The sequence below is a fragment of the Eulemur rufifrons genome, chromosome 5 (genome assembly GCF_041146395.1).
Source record: "Eulemur rufifrons isolate Redbay chromosome 5, OSU_ERuf_1, whole genome shotgun sequence".
Taxonomy (NCBI): Eukaryota; Metazoa; Chordata; class Mammalia; order Primates; family Lemuridae; genus Eulemur; species Eulemur rufifrons.
Genome location: NC_090987.1, coordinates 42,428,526 through 42,449,485, shown reverse-complemented (window position 1 = coordinate 42,449,485; position 20,960 = coordinate 42,428,526). Strand labels below are relative to the sequence as shown.

The window sequence follows — 20,960 nt, the reverse complement described above, 5'->3', positions numbered from 1 at the left end:
TTCAGGCTGGTCTCAAACTCCTGACCTCAAGCAATCCTCCTGCCTCGGCCTCCCAGAGTGCTAGGATTACAGCATGAGGCACCACACCCAGCCCCAAAATATTATTTCTTATAACCTGTTTTCAACTTGGTATAGATGATTACACTTGAAATTATTTCACTGGGACTTAAAACTAAGTTGTAAAAATAATCATCATTCCTTACCTTTACATGGAGAAATTAAGTCTTCTTTCTTATCTAAGTGATCTCTGTGGCATTTAACATGGCATCTTCGACATTCTAGGGCTGGCGGTGGCTTAAAAACATGCCAGAGAGGTTTGGCACAGGCCTCACAATTGGCGGGAAAGTGGTAAAGGGTAGGGATGAACTCATGGCCTTTGTGATTTTGGAAATTAGTTTTCTCAGCTTGTTGTACTGGTTCCATCTCTGCATCTTTTCTACATTCACCTTCATTTGCATATAGTATCTACATTCAGGAATGGTGAAAGAAAGATAAAAAAGATCTTAAATCTGTATATAAAAATTTCAAATATGAAAAAATTCCAAATATATAAAAGCATTGGTATAGTTTACACTTAATTCACAAAAGCACTTACTGCTCAGTAAAAAAATTGTTTGAAATTATGATTTTTACCTGGAATATTTTAGGAATTTCTTCAGTTTCAGCTCTATACACATCTCCTTGGGTTACAGGTCGAACATGAAACAATTTACTAAAATGAAAATAAGTATAGGCCATTAAGAAAACTCACTTATACCAAAAGATAGACACTTTACAGAAGAGGATATACAGATGGCAAATAAACACAAAAAGATGTTTAATAACATTGACCATTAGGGAAATACAAATTAAAACCACAAGGAGTACTACCATACATCTACCAGATTTAAAAAGTAAAAGTAATAATAACATCAAATGCTGGTGAGGATGCAGAAAAACTAATTCACCCATACACTGCTAATGGAAATATAAAATTGCAGAGCCACTCTAGAAAAGAGTATAGTAATTTCTTACAAAACTAAACATACGCTTACCACATGACTCAGCAATTGCATTCTTGGGCTTTTATTCCGAAAAACAAAAATTTACATAAAACTTTATACATATATAAAAACTTATAAATAAATGTTCATAGCAGCTTTATTCATAATAGCCCAAAACTGGAAACCACCCAAATGAATGGTTAAACAAAGTGTGATTCATCCATAACATGGACTATTACCCCAAAATAAAAATAAATCACAACTTGGATCAATCTCAAGGGAATTTATGTTGAAAAAAACAAGTGATGATTAGCCGGGTGTGGCAGCTCACACCTGTATCCTAGCTGAGGCAGGAGGATAGCTTGAACTCACGAGTTCAAGACCAGCCTGGGCAAATAGCGAGAACGCATCTCTACAAAAAAATACAAAAATTAGCCAGGCATTGTGGTGCGTGCCTGTAGTCCCAGGTACTCGGGAGGCTGAGGCAGGAGGATTGTTTGAGTCCAGGAGTTGGTGGTTACTGTGATGCCACCACTGCACCCTAGCCTGGGGGACAGAGTGAGATTCTGTCTCAAAAACAAACAAACAAACAAACGAACAAACAAAAAAAGCTGATTGCAAAAGATTACACATCGAGTCCATTTATATCATATCCTTGAAATGACAAAATTATAGAAATGGAGAGCAGATTAACGTTGCCACAGATTAGGAAGGAGTGGAGGGAAGGAAGCTGCCTGTGGCTACAAAAGGGTAGCATAGGGATCTGTGTGACGAACTTGTTCTATGTTCTGACTGTAGTGGTGGTCATATGAATTTATACATGTGGAAAAAGGCATACATATTGGAAAGAAAGAAGTAAAATTATCACCATTTGGCGATGACATTATATACAGTTATGCCTCCGTATCTGTGGGGATTGATTCCAGGACGCCAAAGGATACCAAAATGCTCAAGTCCCTGATATAAAATGGAATAGTATTTGCATATAACCTACACATATCCTCCCATATAATTTAAATTGTCTCTAGATATCTTTTTTTTTATCATTTAACAAACATTTATTGAATGCTTATTATAAGAAAAGAACTATTCAAAACATTGCTGAAAGATGAAAAAAAATTTTTTAATATATTCAAGTCCCTGTCTGAAAGTTGCTTACAATATTATTTTTTTTAATTTTATTTTTATTTATTTTTTTAATTTATTTTTTATTGAGGTAAAATCTGTCTCAAAACAAACAAACAAAAGAAATAAATAAAATAAAATAAAATATTATAATATATCTATTCTTGGGATACTTCACTTAATATAATGGGTGAAGTATCCCAAGAATAGATATATTATAATATTTTATTTTATTTTATTTATTTCTTTTGTTTGTTTGTTTGTTTTGAGACAGAGTCTCACTCTGTTGCCTGGGCTAGAGTGTCGTGGCATCAGCCTAGCTCACAGCAACCTCAAACTCCTGGGCTCAAGCAATCCCCCGCCTCAGCCTCCCAAGTAGCTGGGACTACAGGCATGTGCCACCATGCCCGGCTAATTTTTTCTGTATATTTTTAGTTGTCCAGCTAATTTCTTTCTATTTTTAGTAGAGACGGGGTCTCGCTCTTGCTCAGGCTGGTCTCGAACTCCTGAGCTCAAATGATCCGCCTGCCTTGGCCTCCCAGAGTGCTAAGATTACAGGCGTGAGCCACTGCGCCCGGCCTGTAATATTTAATACAATGTAAATGCTATGTAAATAGTTGTTATACTATATTGTTTAGGGAATAATGACAAGGAATAAAGTTCCTACATGTTCAGTACAGAGGCAATCATCATAGGCCTATCTACATTTTTTCTTAATAGAGACAGGATCTCTATCTGTTGCCCAGGCAAGAGTACAGCGGTGCAACCGTAGCTCACTGTAACCTTGAATTTGGGGACTCAAGTGATCCTCCCTCAGCAGCCTCTCGAGAGCTAGGACTACAGGTACATGGCACTGCTAACAGCTAATTTTTTTATTTTGGTAGAGACAGTGGTCTCACTATGTTGCCCAGGCTAGCCTTGAACTCTTAGTCCCAAGCCATCCTCCAGCCTTGGCCTTAAGTTAATATTTAAGTTTAAGACAAACAAAAAAAGTACAGGAGGCTGAGGCAGGAGATCACTTGAGCCCAGGAGTTTGAGGCTGCAGTGAGCTATGATGCTGCCATTGCACCCTAGCCTGGGCGACAGAGTGAGACTCTGTTTCAAAAAAAAAAAAAAAGAAAGAAAAACAGAAAAGTATGTAACGTTATTTAAATAACACAAAATATAAACTAAATTGTAAGTCTAAAAATAATTATCAAAGTTAACACTCAACTACCTTAAAATTCAATCAAAGGCAACTTACTCTATGTCCAACACCATAGATGGATTAGATTGTTCCTTATCTTGTTCATCATTATAGAACAAAATTTTTTTGCTGCTTACCACAACATACTGAAAGGAGAAAAAAGGGGGAAGAGGTACAAAAGCAACATTAACTTGGTTTGAAGTGATAAGCATAACATTTGCCATTTATGTTTAGATTATACTGTATTAAACTAAAATCAATGCTCATAAGAAAGCTGTTAATAATCTATATGTTTCGAAGTAAAATATATAACAAAATATCAGCTAGAAAAAAATTAGGCATGTGGTACCTGCTTTTTCCAACCATATCGTTTGATATTTCCTCTATTTGGTACAGAAAGCCAACCTTCAATTCTTGACTCTAGCAGAAAAAGAATTATATAATAGTCAGTTTTAAATTGTAACAACAGGAAAGACTATTACAAGTTGTCTGACAGCATGCAGCAACAAGCAATTGAACACAAATGAAAAAGTGCTATAATTTGCTCTTCCATGCTTCAATCACACAAATAAACTTTATGGCCATACAAATATTGCAGAAAAAAACTCCAAGCCACTTTTCCCATAAAATTAACATTTAGTACTCAATTACAAAAGTATGAAGTAACGATACCCTTAAGAGCCAGGCAAGACTGGAATGGATTGCAGCTTAAATGGGATATGTATGACACAGAGGACTTTAAATATCATTTAACATTCATATAAAAATACTCAGCAAAAAGAAAAGAAAAAAATTATGCAGCAAGTGGAACAAATCAGAGCCATGATTTACACAAGAAAGAGCAAGCAAAAGTACAGAAGTGTCCTATTACTCACAGAAGACAAGAATAGAAGATAAATAAATAAGGAATGCAGGCAGAATCAACTAGATATAAAGAATAAGAGACAAGCATTTTATTTGTTTTCTCAGTACAACATTCTGATCAACTTTTTGGTAAAATAGCCATAACAATTTTAATAAAGTTGTCCAAATTTAGTTAGAGGGACACTTAATTCTAGTGGTTAGTCCAATTACAATTCTTCTCAAACTGAAAGGCAATAAAGCCTTTTTAGTTTATGATACCTTAATTTAATAAACAGTAAAAAGAACACAGAAGTCAGCTGGTCAACTGGTAATATCTCAACTAGTTTGTGCATACCAGAAATTCCTTGACTATTTTGATCAAGACATTTTATAATAATTATCATTACTATTTAAATATAACTAATGTTTATTAGAAACTTTAGGGGATAAAGATGACTGCATTAGAAATGGTTATACATCAGGTTGGAGATAAAATTCATTCAAGTGTTTTCTATATCTTATTATATTTGAAACAAAAGAATAGAAAGAAGAGTAACTAATTTTAAAGGATGATGCTATAATGTGACAGATTATACTATGGTTCAAATCATGATTTAATGGGAATATGTATTGTTCCTCTTTACGTAATTTAAAAGCTATAAAGCTTAGTCTTACTGTAATAGTAACAACAGGTAATGTTTAGTGAACATTTATTATTTGCCAACTGCTTTACATGTCGTATCTCATATTTACCCTATGTATAATCCCACTAATATAGCATATTATATCCCTAGGAATATAGGATAGGTTCTATTATGAAGAGACTGAGGCGTAGAAAAGTGAACTAACTTGTGCAAAGGCTACTCTATCTGTGAAAGCTCCAGGATTCAAAGTCAGGTATTCTAATTTCTAAGCTTATGCTTCTATAGCTAAACATTGTTCTGTCCTCAAACAAGCTTTGCAGTTAATTGAATTGGGGTATTATTCACTTTTTTTTTCTATTTCTACCATGTACTTAAAGTCTCCACACCTTTGCTTATGTTATTCCCCATCATATAAATTGTAGCTGTTAAAAGAGAGGAAATAATGAGGTAACTTCAGTCCAAAATGACCCTTTTCTTCTCTCAACTTTTTTCTTAATTGCTGCTATTTAGTTCATGAAATAATTATTTTGGTTCCTTAGGCAGTTCTTTGGTAAGTTTTGTTAGAGCAGGGATCATATTCTAACACTTGTTTTATGTGGCAACTGACACACAAATGAGTTACTTGATAGATATGTGGATTATTTTGCAATTCAGGCAGATTTATATTAAATAACATGCAGAAGGCTGCTGATCATATATTCATCATTCAAATATTTTATCTCAGAAAAGCAAAAAAGTTATTGCTAGGAAATTTCCCCATTACTGTGGCAGAAACTGCAGCTCTTGTTTTAAAGTGTGGTTTAGAAAACATAAAGATGAACGATATTTACAATAAATATTATTCGATATCTGATGATACAAGGCTATTTAATATCAGTAATTCCTCCTTGAAAACAAAAGATATGACCAGGCTCGGTGGCTCACGCCGTAAGCCTAACACTCTGGGAGGCCGTGGTGGGAGGATCACTCAAGGTCAGGAGTTCAAGACCAGCCTGAGCAAGAGCAAGACCCCGTCTCTACTAAAAATAGAAAGAAATGATTTGGGCAGCCAAAAAGTCTATATAGAAAAAATTAGCCGGGCATGGTGGCACATGCCTGTAGTCCCAGCTACTTGGGAGGCTGAGGCAGGAGGATTGCTTGAGCCCAGGAGTTTGAGGTTGCTGTGAGCTAGGTTGACGCCACAGCACTCTAGCCCGGGCAACAGAGTAAGACTCTGTCTCAAAAAAAAAAAAAAAAAATAATAATAATAAAAAAGATAAAAAAAGACATGAAAGTCTTTGAAATCCTGACATTTATACAAAATTGTGTATGCTAAAATACTCCACCCCCATACTTATTTTTTTGTCAGAATGACAAAAACATTCATGTTTCCTGGCTCTAGGTTTGGGTTAACCTGCCACTGTTTTCTTATTTTCAATAAATTATTACATGTTATGACTTTATCTGTTATTTCAATGCTCCTTTAGAAATTTTATATATCAAGGTCATTTTATGAATCAAATAAGCCCAACTTTTATATTTGCTCATATTTAAATTAAACGAAGAAATATGGAACTGAAATAAAGGTATTGAGGTTAAGGTTTTTGCCAATTTAAAACTATAATGTTATGGGAAAGAATCTTAGTTTTTCCTTCTGTTGAATTCCCTCAGAAAAGCAAGTGAACTAAGCTCAGTGATAACAAATTAAAAAATACATACTAGCTTCTCCTCTGTTTCCTTACTCCTTCCTTAGATACAAGTTAATATACTTACAGTTTTTAAACATAAAGACCGCCTCTAAAACCAGGACTACTTGTGACTTAAGTGGCGATCTGAAGGTATAACAGTGTAAATTCCATCTTTCACATTGCAAACAGAGAAATCAGCTTCTCCAGATAAGTAAATGAAACTCATGCCGAGAACTTCTAAGTCTAGATTATCATTAATATGCTAAAGAAGTACAAAAACTTGGCTCCAAATTTTATACAATATATTTGTAAAGCAATTTGAACTTACAAAAAATTAGATGTATATTATTGCAATATTAGCAATTGATTCTTCTACTCAAATCGAGTCAGACAGCCTAATTATAGTAAATCAATATTCAATACAGCTGGTTTAAACATGAAAGCTAACCTCTGAAGACTACTGAAGTTTACCTGCTTAAACCACATACTGCTTAAGAGGTAGGGAACTATTTCAAAATATTTTAATTAACTTAAAAAGTGATATAAAAAAGCAAGTGAAACCAATCAATACTCAAGAATTCGGATGTGTTATCTTCAAATCACTGGTTAGATTTGGGCAAAGTTAGAAACCCTCATATACTCAAATATTTGGAAACACACCAAGAAATCTACTATTTTCAGGTTTAATTCGCATAGCCTGAGATCAAGCTGGATGGAAAAGAGAATGGTGCAGATAATTTGTAAGAGATAATGAATTCTAATGAAGGGGTAATACCAAGTCTTTTCCCTAATGCTTCATCTACTTCTACATTCTCTCCAGATATCTAGGGTCAACAGTTCCAAAAGAAGGAAAGAGAAAGAATGAGGAAAAACTACGGTTATCAATTAAAGATTTTTGTCATCTAGGCAATAGGCAGTGCATAATCCTAAGAGTAATCGCTAAATTTATACAGTGTGCTAGGCCATAACCTGCCACAGAACCAAAGGGAGGATAAAGACATAAAAGAATTAAGAGAAAGAAAGTGACTTTTAGAATGGTAAGTCAGAGAAGGAGTAACTTTTTTAAATAAGATTTTTAGAATTGGGAAATTTAAAGGAGAGACTTAATCTAGGTAATGACATGAGATTTATAGAAGCAGAACTTTAGATGTGTGAGATAATTAAATTAGAAATTTTATACTAACTGGTGAAGTCTAATAGAAATATTAAAAGTCACAGTATCCATTCATCCAACTACTTAAAAAAATGATTTCATTAAACTAAAAATGACCATATTTCAAAATCCATTTTTTTAACTGTTGAGTGAACTTAATCTATTCAAAGTCCTCCCCTTTTTTAGTCTGTAAATTCATTTACTAGTTTTCTAACCTTAAGTAAAAATTAATCATTAATCATTACCTTCAAGAAATCTTCCAGACACTTGAAAGAGAGATATATAACTCTCTAATACTCAGTATCAAAATTCTTCAACACTTCCTCCTTGATATAGCTACAAAACCTTAACTTTCTTTGCCAAGGACCATTTTTGAGCATCTATTCAATGGTAGCTATAGTACAAATTTTCAATTTACGAGCAAAAGATCTGACAGAGAGAGGTAAATAATACTGATAAAGATTGTACATTAATTTTTACTTCCAATATGAAAGTCAAGGTTCAGCACTGTCAAGATTTTGTAAAGTTTTAAGATTGAGAACACAGTAATAGGAAAAGAGATACCTAACTGGCCTCAGTGTATGGGAATGGCCATCTGTACTTTTTTACTTCTTTCTCATTTGGTTCAGACTTTAAAACCTTAAAAACAAAATCTCTGAAAGTATACTACTCTAAGTAATATACTCAGAATGGAGCCAGTAGAAATATTTTTAAATGTCTTTGCTGAATGATTCCTAAGTCAATTTATTAGGTCAGGATTCTGAAATCTAAATGGATTCCTAATCTAAGTCTGCCAATCAAACCATCTGATGATCCTATGAGTTTAGCCTTCCTGAATAAGCCAGGATGGAGGATAAAACTCATCACCTTCTTCTTTGTTAGAGGTCCCACCAACTCATTTTTCAATTCTTCTAAATAATATTCACCAGTAATGTATCAGTCTCTGAAATGTTTAACCCAATGCAAAGAAAGGCGACATTATAAACAAAGTTAAACAGAAAAGGGTGGAATAAAGTAAAACAAAACAAAACAAAACAAAACAACCTCAGGTCAACATTTTTAACTAACACTAAATATAGTAAAAAAAAACCCCTTTACTAAACAACTCCAGAAGTATCTTGGGGCTAAAGAAGTGGGAATCTAAACTACAATTTCAGTTCAACAATTGAAAGAATGTAGCCAAACACCTCTAAAAATCACACTCTTACTATTGATTAAGTCTAACTTTAGCAAGATGTTTAAACAACAGCTGAAGTTAGAGGTTCTTGTTAAATCCAAAGTGATCCTCCAATAATGAATGAATCATATGTGTACCTACAAGTTTCTCAAGAGGCGGGCAGTCTCAGAGAGTCAAAAACAGGAAAACAGAAAGAATTCCTTGGCAATTAGAATAGGGAATATTCCTTCCCTGTCCTTCCTTTCCCAGATACCTGATTTTGGGCTAGCAAAGCCACAGAAGAATGAGGGCAGGGATCACATGGTATACAAATAAGAGTTGAATTCATTTTCCACTTTGAATTCTATTTTTTTTTTTTTTCTACCCTCATCCTCTATGTGATGGTGGAGTTCCACTTTCTTGACCAAGAAATATAGCATAAAATCTTGTAAGTGGTTTATCAAGTTTCTTATATTAAAATTCTCAAAAATAAGTACCATCTATTAAACCCTGAACTAAGAATGTATAGTACATGTAAATGCAAGTTTTAATAATTATAACCTATTTACTTTATTTCTGAATTGAACTTACATATGTATTTCTTATCTCTGTTAAGACAACACAAATGTACTACAGCTTACGCTATGATTAAGGCAAGAATGAGGCTGTGTTTATTTTTTAATTGATTCTCTTACTGGGAAGAAGAAGACATATTAAAATATCTGAAATCCTAGCCACTCACCTCTGCCTTTATTTGATCCCCCATCCTCTCACTGCATTAACCAACCCCTTTTACCTATTTCTCCAAACTTAACATAAAGCCCAATTAAACCTTATCACTACTCCATTAGATAGGCTTCTGCACATAGCTGCTGTGGTTCTGATTATGAAGTACAGTTCTTAGTTTTAGCACAATAATACATAAAACTTTAAACAGCTGCTACTCACAAAAACACAATTTTCTTTAAATAGTGAGAGGTGTAACAGCAGCTTCAACTTTCACCATGGAGTTAGGTTGCTCAAAATAAATTAATAAACCTCTTTAGGTTCCTATTCAGGTAGAGCTTCTCAGGTCTATTTTAATAGCCTAAGATTGCTTATAATACTGCTTTTATTCTATAAAATGCAGTAAGTATACAATCATCATCAGGCCTTGGCTATCAGAAACAAGAATTACTTCTTAAAAATCCATGGACAAAATGACAGAAAAATACACTAATTTTTATATCATTTTAAACAAATTTGAAAGACATAATAAATTATTCTTACCTGGAAGGTTTCCATCAGTTTCATCAGCACTAGGAAAACTAGCAACACTTGTAGAATCCGAAAGGTCCAAAAGTTTAGCACGCAATTGCTCAATATCACTCTCTTTGCTAGCCAACTGCATCTGAAGTTCATTCCTATGTGTACATTCTTCTACCAATTGCTATTTTTGAAAAATATCAAGATAACATAAATAATCAAGCTCAAATATTTTCCAACATTAAGCACTAATTGAAATATAAATAAGCAATCTAAATTGCTAATACTAAAAATTTACTGTAAACTTGGTGAATATTCACCACCGCAGATTTTGATACACTATAGAAATATAAGTTCTTTCTCAGTAATACATTGCTTAGATAAGCTCCTTTTCTCCTTGCTTTAAAAGAGTTTTTGTTCTTAAACTTAAGGCATCAAAACAAACAAACAAACAAACAAGTTAAAACAACAGGAAATGCTTTTCTTCCTTCAAATGAAATAGTTGAAAAGGTATAGAAAACTTCTTAGGATGGTAAAACCATAAATGATGGAGTCAAACCTTGGATCTAAGTCTGTTTAATACCAGACACCAGGCTCTCAATTTTGTGCTATTAATAAGCCAGAAAGTATCAAAAAATTAGGCTTGATATTTTGATTTCAGAAAATGAGTCTTGACCAGAAAAAATAATCTAGAATATTTCAAAACCTCTACTTGAATTATAATCAATATTATAACATCCATATCCCAGTTTCAGTCTGAAACCAAAGAGACAAAACCTTGGTTGTCTCTGTCAAAGTAGGGCTTCTAATGGCAGCAGCTGCTAATGTGTAAAAATTACTCAAGATATAATAGGTAATAGAACATCTTTTCAGTTTTTACAAGATCATGGTTCACAGTAGAGTAATAATGATCAAATTGTAAAGAGTATAAACTAAAATATACATTTTTATACAAGAAAATACAATCTAAACAAGACAGATAAAGGGTATATACAATAATAACAATTTAAGAAAATAATCCTACATACACATACAAAAATCTTACCGCTTGCATGTCATTCAGTTCCTTCTGATGTTTCACTACCATCTGGTTGAATTTTTCTCTTTCTTGGTTGAGTTCCAGTTGCAGCTTTCGATTTTCCTTTTCTTTCTTTCTCAAATCTTGTGTATTAGCTTTCTTTCTATCAATTTTAAAATCTTTTCGGTTCATTATTTCTGCCAGCTTGTTAACAGCCTATTCAAATATTAAAATATTATTAATAAGGATCTATGTGGTAATCATCCAATTTAAATCTCTACTAAAAATGTATTTTTTCCTACAAAATCAGGAAGCAGGACTTTTTGTGTATGTGAAAATTAGGAAAACCTAATGAAGGCTGGGATATAATAACTGGTAGCAAAAGTAACTAACACTTATCTTACAATTCAAATATAAGACCTAGGAGCCTCTATTTGGTTAACTTTGCAAGCCAGTACCAAATCAGGAGTATGCTAGTCCCACTCTGATGTTAGGTTCTAATACTAGCAAATAAGGTTTCTATGCCTTGGCCCCACACCCTTCTTATCTTGTACAACTGTACAATATTGCCACACAAGTTAGCTTTCTTAACTGAAATTCTATTTCACAAATACACTTTCTATAGTTAATAGAGAAAGAATTTACATTTGTTCTAGCTTGAACCTGTAAATCTTGGTTTTAGGAAAATGTGCACAAAGAGCAATTATTAACTTTTTGAATATATGATACTCAAGTACAAAAACATGGAAAAGGCTGAAAGCAGGTATACCTGTGTTTTAAGGGTTCGTTCGGTATTGATATTTTTTTCAAAGGCAGCCTTAAGAATACTGATCTCCTCTTCCTTCTTCAATTTATATTCTGTCAACAAATTACATAAAATGTTATTTTACGGCTCAGGGGTGGGGAACCTGTGGCCTTGGGGCCACATGTGGTCTTTTGGATCCTTGAATGCAGCCTTTTGACTGAATCCAAATTTTACACAACAAATCTTCTTAAGAAAGGGATTTGTTTTGTGAAGTTTGGATTCAGTCAAGGGGCCACACTTGGGGATCTGCAGGGCCACATGTGGCCTTAAGGCCATGGGTTCCAATTTCTGCATTCCAAAATAACAATGTCCTTAATTATTCAAATTAGTATATACTACATAGTAACTTCCAGTAACCTCATAGTAATTCTTAAAGCAATTTAACACATGAAAACAGATATTTCAAAAACCTTACAACATAAATAGCTAAAGATTAATCACCGAATTTTTTTTAACATGAATTTTTTAAAAACCCACATACCTTCCTCTGCCTTCCTCATTTTCTCAGTTAGCTCTTCATTTTCTTTTCTTAATAATTCAACATCCTTGCTTAGCATGCTATTTGTTTCTTCAAGCTAAACAAAGCACACAAAGATTTAAGCTACAGCCTTTTTGCTACCCTCATATTTAAAGCAATAACCTTTAAAATAATACTTCACATTTTCCACAGATGCAGACAGGTAAGAACAGGTAAGACATTGCTGAAAACTATAGAAAAGGCCTGGTTTCCAGTTTAAAATATGTGGATATAGTTAAGTCCAAAATATTTTAAAAGCAATAGCTTCCAGGCCGGGCATGGTGGCTCACACCTGTAATCCTAGCACTCTGGGAGGCCGAGGCGGGAGGATCGCTCGAGGTCAGGAGTTCGAGACCAGCCTGAGCAAGAGTGAGACTCCGTCTCTACTAAAAATAGAAAGAAATTAGCCAGACAACTAAAAATACATAGAAAAAAATAGCCGGGCATGGTGGCGCATGCCTGTAGTCCCAGCTACTCGGGAGGCTGAGGCAGAAGGATTGCTTAAGCCCAGGAGTCTGAGGTTGCTGTGAGCTAGGCTGACCCCACGGCACTCTACACCAGGGAACAGAGTGAGACTCTGTCTCAAAAAAAAAATAAATAAATAAAAAATAAATAATAATAATAGCTTCCAAAAACTTTTTCAGTATATACATATACATATATATATATATGTGTGATATGTATGAATCAAAGGGGAAAAAGAACTAGACTGGAAACTAGGAAATTTGTATTTAGTTCTAGCTCTGCAATTAACCTACTATATGACTTAAGCAAGTCATAATCTTTCCATCCTTAGTTTCTTCATCGGAACAATGATGATGCAAATGACAATAAGATATTTATTGATCAATTACTTTTAGCAATGTATTTATTTATTTATTTTGAGACACAGTCTCACTCTGTTGCCTGGGCTAGAGTGAGTGCCGTGGCGTCAGCCTCGCTCACAGCAACCTCAAACTCCTGGGCTCAAGTGATCCTCCTGCCTCAGCCTCCCAAGTAGCTGGGACTATAGGCATGTGCCACCATGCCCGGCTAATTTTTTCTATATATATTTTTAGTTGGCCAGATAATTTGTTTCCATTTTTTAGTAGAGACGGGGTCTCGCACTTGCTCAGGCTGGTCTCGAACTCCACCTCGAGCAATCCACCTACCTTGGCCTCTCAGAGTGCTAGGATTACAGGCGTGAGCCACCGCGCCCGGCCAGCAATGTATTTATTAATCATCCTATCTATATTATTTGATTTAATCCTCATAACAATCATGTGGAATAGATATCATTATTTCTATTTTATAAATATATATATTTTTTCTTTGTTCTTGAGACAGAGTCTTGCTCTGTTGCCTGGGCTAGAGTGCTGTGGTGTCAGCTTAGCTCACAGCAACCTGAACCTCCTGGGCTCAAGCAATCCTCCTGTCTCAGCCTCCCGAAGTAGCTGGGACTACAGGCATGTGCCACCATGCCCGGGTAATTTTTTTTTTTTTTAATTTTCTTTATTTTTAGTTGCCTGGCTAATTTCTTTCTATTTTTAGTAGAGACGGGGTCTCACTCTTGCTTAGGTTGGTCTTGAACTCCGGAGCTCAAGGGATCCACCCACCTCGGCCTCCCAGAGTGCTAGAATTACAGGCGTGAACCACCACATCCAGCCTTTCTATTAGATGAGAAATCTGAGGCTTAGAAAAGCTGAAGGAACTTTGCCAGGACTATATAACTTCTTAGGGGCAATACTAGCATTTGAACCCAAGCCTGCCTATATGAGAGCACTTGACGGTGGCTTCAAAAGAAAAATCTCTCTAACTCCGCATTTTATCTCCATGATTCTATATAGACTACAGTATAAGCCTCAGAATGGGTAATCATTTGGAGTATTGGTTTTCTTATAATGGATTTGTAGATTATCCAAAGAATTTCTCATCCCAAAATAGTTCCTCTGAATTTCACAGAATTCTGGCCCATAAAATCCATTTCAATGTATTAAGAGAATAAATGAATTTAAGCTAAGCATTTCTTCACACGAAATATTAATATAACTAATAAGATTTATAGCCAGAAAGGGAAAAAAGCTCAATGTATTGAATAAGAATTTTAATCATTAAAAATTGTTTTGGACTATATAAACTATTTTGTACATGAATACAGAATGACCACTATGTATAAAGCAGAAGTACATACACAGACACAAACACCCTAATACATTAAGATGTGATTTATTTTGATTTAAATCAATTTTAGTTATATAACTTACCTGACCATCACACTTACCCGATTAACAGCGTGATCTTTATCTGTAATCTCTTGTCTATTTCTTGAAGCAGCTTTCTTGCTTTCTTGGGTCAATTCAAAATACTGTTCTTCCAAAAGCCCTCGAGCCAACTGCTCAGACTCGGCTTTTGTTTCTGCGAGATCCAACTGAGTTGCAAGAGTTTCTCTGCAATAGATTTTTAAAAGAAATGGATATAAACAATTTCAGTTCATTCTTCCACATTAATCATATACTTAAAAACACAATTATCTTTAAATGATAAAAAGAACTAGGTATTTTATTGCTTAAAATAAACTGAATCCATTACCAACTTTCTATAAAAGCAATAAATTTAATGTCTCACACTTTGAAAAATTATATAAATGTAAAAACTTATTTAATCTTCTATATGCTATTGTGCTTAACTAAGAAAAGGTAATAAAGCAATAGCAAACAGTCTATTTTTGAAATGAATTTGTTGTGGATTTGGAATGGAAGGCAGCATGGCACAGTGGAAAAGTCACTGGCTGGTAAATCAGGAGGCCAAAGCTGGACCTTTATCTCTGTTCTACCATTAGCTAATTGCATAGGGACACCGGGCAAGTTCCCAATTTAATCAAATCTGTAAAATGAGAGTGTTAAACTAAATTATCTGTGAGGTCCCTTCTAGCTCTGAAATTCAAGGAGATGATGAAAACTTACAAAGAGATTTGCAAACCACTATAAACTATTCTGGGAATGCTCCTTGGAAATTGCACTTTAAAACTTCTCAGGGGGCCGGGGGAACAAAAAAATAAATAAATAAATAAATAAATAAATAAAATAAAACTTCTCAGAATTGACATTCAGACCAGAACAAGATCACTCCAGTCTGCCTGGCTCTCCATAAAGCCTCTTTTGGATAAGCTTTCTCATCCAACGGTCACCATTGTATCCCCGTATACAGTAGGTGCTCAACAAATGTGTTATGAGTAAGTAACTTCCGTCGTCTATTTTCTAGTAAGGGAGTATTACAAATAAACTTTTCTTCCTCAAGCCTAAAGAGGGAGACATACAGTTACCACAAGAAAAGAATATTCACTCATTTACCCAACAATTATTTACTTGAATGTTTATGTGCCAAACACTGTTCTAGGAATTAAGGAATAGGAGGGCTGTCCGGAAAGTATCCAGCTATGTAACTGTTCTTGTTATATTAACAATGGCTGGGTATTTTCCCAGCAGTCCTCGTAAAACAGTAACAAAGTTCCTGCTCTCAGGGAGCATATATTAGTTGGGCCATATAGACAATTTAAAAAGTGAACAAGTAATATAGAGCATGCCATAGAGAATAATAAAAGATGAAAGGTGGAAAAAGCCATAAACGTGTGTTTTATTACAGGGTAATCAAGGAGGCCTCTCTGCTAAGAAGACATTAGAGAAGAGATATGAAAGAAGTGAGCAATGCAGGTATCTGGGAATACAGTCTTTCAGGCAGAGGGAACATCAAATAACAAATGCCCCAAGGACGTTCCGAATAAAGCTAATGTGAGTATAGAGAGGGATGGGGGAAAGTTGTGAGAGATGTTTTAAGAAAAGTGAGGAGAGAGAACAACAGACATTGTAAGACTTTCTAAGACAATACAGGGACTTTGGCTTTTATTCTAGTACTCTGATGTTTGAAAAAGATCATTCTGGCTACTGTACTAAGATCAGACAGCAGGAGGACACTGGCAGAAGCAGGGGCACCATAGCAGGCGACTGTAATGATAAAGATTGGAGAGGATGGCAGTTTGGACCAGGTCAGTAAATGGTGCGAGTGGTAAGAAGTGATCAGATTCTACATATAATTTTTAGTTAGAGTTGGGAAAATTTGTTGATAGATTGCATGTAAAGTGTTTTTTAAAAAAAAGAAGAATCTAAGATGACCCTGAATTTTTTAGTTAAACAACTGGGAATAATAGAATTTCTAGTTACTGAAATGGGGAAGACAGGGAAGAGCAAGCTGGCAAAGTGAGGGAATCAGGACTTTTTTGTCCTGATTGTTAAGTATGGGATGCTTATTAAATACTCAAGCAGAGATATTAAATAGACAGCTGGATATACAAGCCTGGAATTCAAGGGAGTATGTACTTGTACTCTGATGCTATTTAAAGCCATGAGGCTGGATGAGAACAAGGAGGGAGTAATCCCTTGGGCCCTCCAAACTCTAATGGTCTCAGAAATGAGAAGGGAAAAGGAGCAAAGGAGCTTGAGAGAGAGTAGCCAATTCAATAAAAGAAAAATAGTGTTCCGTATCACAGAAGCCAAGTGAAGAAATATTGTCAAGAGAGAGTAATCAACTATGTCAAATGCTGCTGTTAAGTAAGGTGAGGACTTAAAACTTCCTATTGTCTTTAACTATTAGGAAGACCACAGTGACCTTGAGAAGAGTTGTTTTGTTACAGTGATGAATGCAAAAGTCTGACTGGAGTAAGCTCAAGAGAGAATGGGAAAAGAGGACACAAGAGACCTGATATGTCACTTTTCAAGTAAGTATTATACAAAAGGAAGCAGAGAAACAGGATAGTGGCTGGAAGAGGATAATGCAGTTAAAAGAGGGTTATTTTTTAAGGAGATATCTAACTGTATGTTTATTTAACAATGAGAATGACTACAGAAAGGGAAAAATGATTTAATAAAACTGAGAGAATTGCTGGAGTCATATTCTTTTTTTTTTTTTTTTTTTTTTTTTTTTGAGACAGAGTCTCACTCTGTTGCCCAGGCTAGAGTGAGTGCCGTGGCGTCAGCCTCGCTCACAGCAACCTCAAACTCCTGGGCTCAAGCGATCCTCCTGTCTCAGCCTCCCGAGTAGCTGGGATTACAGGCATGCACCACCATGCCCGGCTAATTTTTTCTATATATATTTTTAGCTGTCCATATAATTTCTTTCTATTTTTAGTAGAGGTGGGGTCTCGCTCTTGCTCAGGCTGGTCTCGAACTCCTGAGCTCAAACGATCCGCCCACCTCGGCCTCCCAGAGTGCTAGGATTACAGGCGTGAGCCACCACGCCCGGCCGAGTCATATTCTTAAGTAGACAAAAAAGGATGGGGATCAAGAGGCCAGCATTAGATAAGAGCACATTTTGTTCATTTATATCATCACAAGGAAGGCAGGGTTTATAGGTACAGATGCAGACAGGCTAATAGCTATGGTGGTGGGAGAGAAAAGATGTTCTCTTCTGACTTCTAGGAGACAAGGCCATTATGCGTATGAGAAGGAGGGAAAGACAGAGATTTGAGTAGAGAGGAGATGTGAAATAGTTGTCTTAGAAGGGCGGAGTTAGTATATTAGGAAAAGATAGGCAATACCACCAATGTGAAGTCTATGAATGCTAGGAGTGGTTCTGCTAGCTATTATAATACAGGGCTTCAGATCATGACATTGTTCTTGTCTGGGGTTACTGCTTTTCATCAAATTCAGATAAAAGCATCTAAGTTATACTTTGCAATGCCAGAAAACCTTTTTATCCCACAATACATTTCTATCCCTGCTTATGCAATTGTGTAAGAGAAAACAAGGAAGAATGAGAAGGATCATTCATTCAAACTTCCTTCACAACTCTCCATAATGAAAGACTTGTCTTTACTAATATTTAAGGCCAATCTCTCACCTTTATTCTCCAATCTCATCAAGAAATTAAAATTATTAATAATTCCATATTCCTATGGATTATAAGACTATAAATTGTGGTTTTGTTCTTATTCACTGCTAAAATTTTCTGGCCCATAGAAAGTGCTCAGAAATTCTATTTATTTGAATGAATGAATGAACAGATGTGTAACTCTTTCCATTCTGATTTCCTTCCCATGCCCCATTTAAATATGTTCCAGTTTATGCTATCATTAAAAATAAAAGGCTCTCCTTCACATTCTCTTCCAGCTACTGTTGTATCTCCTTGCCATAACAGACAAGTCTTTTGAATTTTTAAATTTAACAAATATTTGCAGAGCAACACAATGTTGAAAGCACAATTCTAGGTACCAAGTGTGTAGCAATGAATTAGAGCCTAGAACAAAACATTTGAAAATTCCTTCTGCCATAAAGCTTAAGTTCTAGTGGAAAGACAAAAACAATAAATAAAACAAGTAAGCAAATTCTGTAACATATTAGGAAGAGATAAATAAAACTAAAACATTGAAGGATATATGAACTGGGTAGCAAGATAGTGCGGTGGGGTGAGGATGTTTGCAATTTTAGAAAGGGTATTGAGGGAAGGCTTCTCTAAGATGATGACCTAGACCTACAGAGGGTGAAGGAACAAGCCATGTAGATATTTAGAGGAAAATATTCCAGGCAGAAGGAAGACCAAGTCCAAAGGCCTTGAGGCAGGAAAGTAAGCGAATGGTTTGTGGAACTGTTAGAATGCCAGTGAGGCTGTTGGATATACTGTCTCTAGTTCCACCCTTCTCATTCATGTCTCAATCCTCATTAATCTGGTATTCTCATCTCTACTTAGGAACTATTCTCACAAAGATAATGAAAAACCTTAAATATAAATATGATGGGCAACTTATTTTTTACTTGACCTTTTCGAATATTTGGTACTTTAAATTACTTTCTTTTCTGAAATATTCTACTCCTGTAGCTTTTGTGATACCCTACTCTGATTTTCTCTTTTATTATTGGTGACTTCTTACTTTTCCTTTCTGTTCCCATTCCTTAAAAGTACAGGAGCTAGTGGTCTTTCTTCAGTCCTTTTGTCTTCTGATCCTAGAGTAGGGGTTACAACTTGCTGCTGGGGAAGATCAAATGAGTCCACAAGTGTCCCCCCACCTCCTGCCAAATATACACACATTTCAAGTAGTTTTCGGTCAACATTTTACAACAATATAGTATGGAGTATATTGGGTGCCTCCTCACAGTGAATTGCACAAACCTGGGATTACATATTACACTGTGAATACTACATAAATGGTAGGCAACAGACCATGACCACTGTCACAGAGAATAACCAGGCAAGGTAGCTTTGTGTCTACTTTAGACTCCAATTAAGTATGTTATCTAGCTCTGAAACTTGGTCACCAAATTAATATGTTGAAACCTGTTGTGATGCTAAAATTTAAGGTACTATACAGCCCCAAAATAAACTATTGTCAATTTTGTACCTTAAATATTTCCTTTTTGTTTGGTTGTTTTTTTCTGAGATGGGGTCTACAATGCTGCCCAGGCTGGTCTCGAACTCCTGGGATCAAGCGATCCTCCCACCTCAGCCTCCAAAAATACTGAGATTATAAGTGCGAGCCACTGCACCCAGGTGTTTCTTTTTTTGAGACAGGGTCTCACTCTGTTGCCCAGGCTAGAATGCCTTGGCGTCAGCCTAGCTCACAGCAACCTGAACCTCCTGGGCTCAAGCAATCCTCCTGCCTCAGCCTCCTGGGACTACAGGCACTTGCCACCACGCCCAGCTAAGTTTTTGTTTCTGTTTTTGGTTGCTGGGCTAATTTTTTCTATTTTTAGTAGAGACAGGGTCTCGCTCTTGCTTAGGTTGGTCTCGAACTCCTGACTTCAAGCGATCCTCCCCAGCCTCGGCCTCCCAGAATGCTAGGATTATAGGTGTGAGCCACCGTGCCCAGCCTCCCAGGTATTTCTTAAATATTTTGATCAATCTAATCAATTTGATAAAGGCAATTTAATCACAAAAGAAATGCAATTAATACCAAGGTATTATACTTAATTTTTAATCAAGTCAACAAAGTTAAACAGTGAAAAGTCTAACCTAAATTTACTTATAAAACTATTAAAAATGAATTTAAGGCTGGGCGCAGTGGCTCACACTTATAATCCCAGAACTTTGGGAAGCCAAGGCAGGAGGATTGATTGAGGTCAGGAGTTCAAGACCAGCCTGGGCAACACTGCAAGACCCTGTCTCTACAAAAACTAAAAATTAGCTGGGCGTATGCCTGTAGTTCTAGGGGGCTGAGGTGAAATGATCACTTGTGCTTGGGAGTTCAAGGCTGCAGTGAGCTATGATTGCACTACTGCACTCCAGCCTTTTTAAATAAAAGTTTTATTTTCCAACAAAAAATGAAGAAAGAACAATAAAAGTGAAATATCTCCATTTTGCCACACCTTAGGCATTAAGGATCTGACATTGAGTGTCAATGGCTATTAACAACTCAAAGAAGCAACCACACATTAAAAGATTATACATGAAGTAGTTTTTTCACTTCTACAAATGAAATTTGAATCTGATTAAGCCACTAGGATCAGAAATGTCAAATAAAACTTTCTACGATGATAGAAATGTTCTGTATCTGTGCTATCCAACATGGTAGACACTAACCACATATGACTATTGAGCACCTGAAATATGGTTAGTGCATCTGAGGAATTAAAATTTTAATTTTATGTAATTTA

The 20,960-nt window shown here is 35.5% G+C and overlaps 1 protein-coding gene across 1 annotated transcript in view; it reads right to left on the bottom strand.

Annotated features, from left to right (window-relative positions):
• The window catches only part of ROCK1 (Rho associated coiled-coil containing protein kinase 1), a 140,303-nt gene that overhangs the window by 3,854 nt on the left and 115,489 nt on the right, over positions 1–20,960 (bottom strand). Inside the window, exons 23-31 of the mRNA XM_069468526.1 lie at positions 14,603–14,768; positions 12,307–12,400; positions 11,790–11,878; positions 11,048–11,236; positions 10,027–10,186; positions 3,644–3,714; positions 3,352–3,440; positions 634–712; positions 204–465 (exon numbers count right to left, since the gene is read on the bottom strand). Coding sequence (XP_069324627.1) covers positions 204–465; positions 634–712; positions 3,352–3,440; positions 3,644–3,714; positions 10,027–10,186; positions 11,048–11,236; positions 11,790–11,878; positions 12,307–12,400; positions 14,603–14,768 — 1,199 coding nt within the window. The remainder of the gene's footprint in view (positions 1–203; positions 466–633; positions 713–3,351; positions 3,441–3,643; positions 3,715–10,026; positions 10,187–11,047; positions 11,237–11,789; positions 11,879–12,306; positions 12,401–14,602; positions 14,769–20,960) is intronic.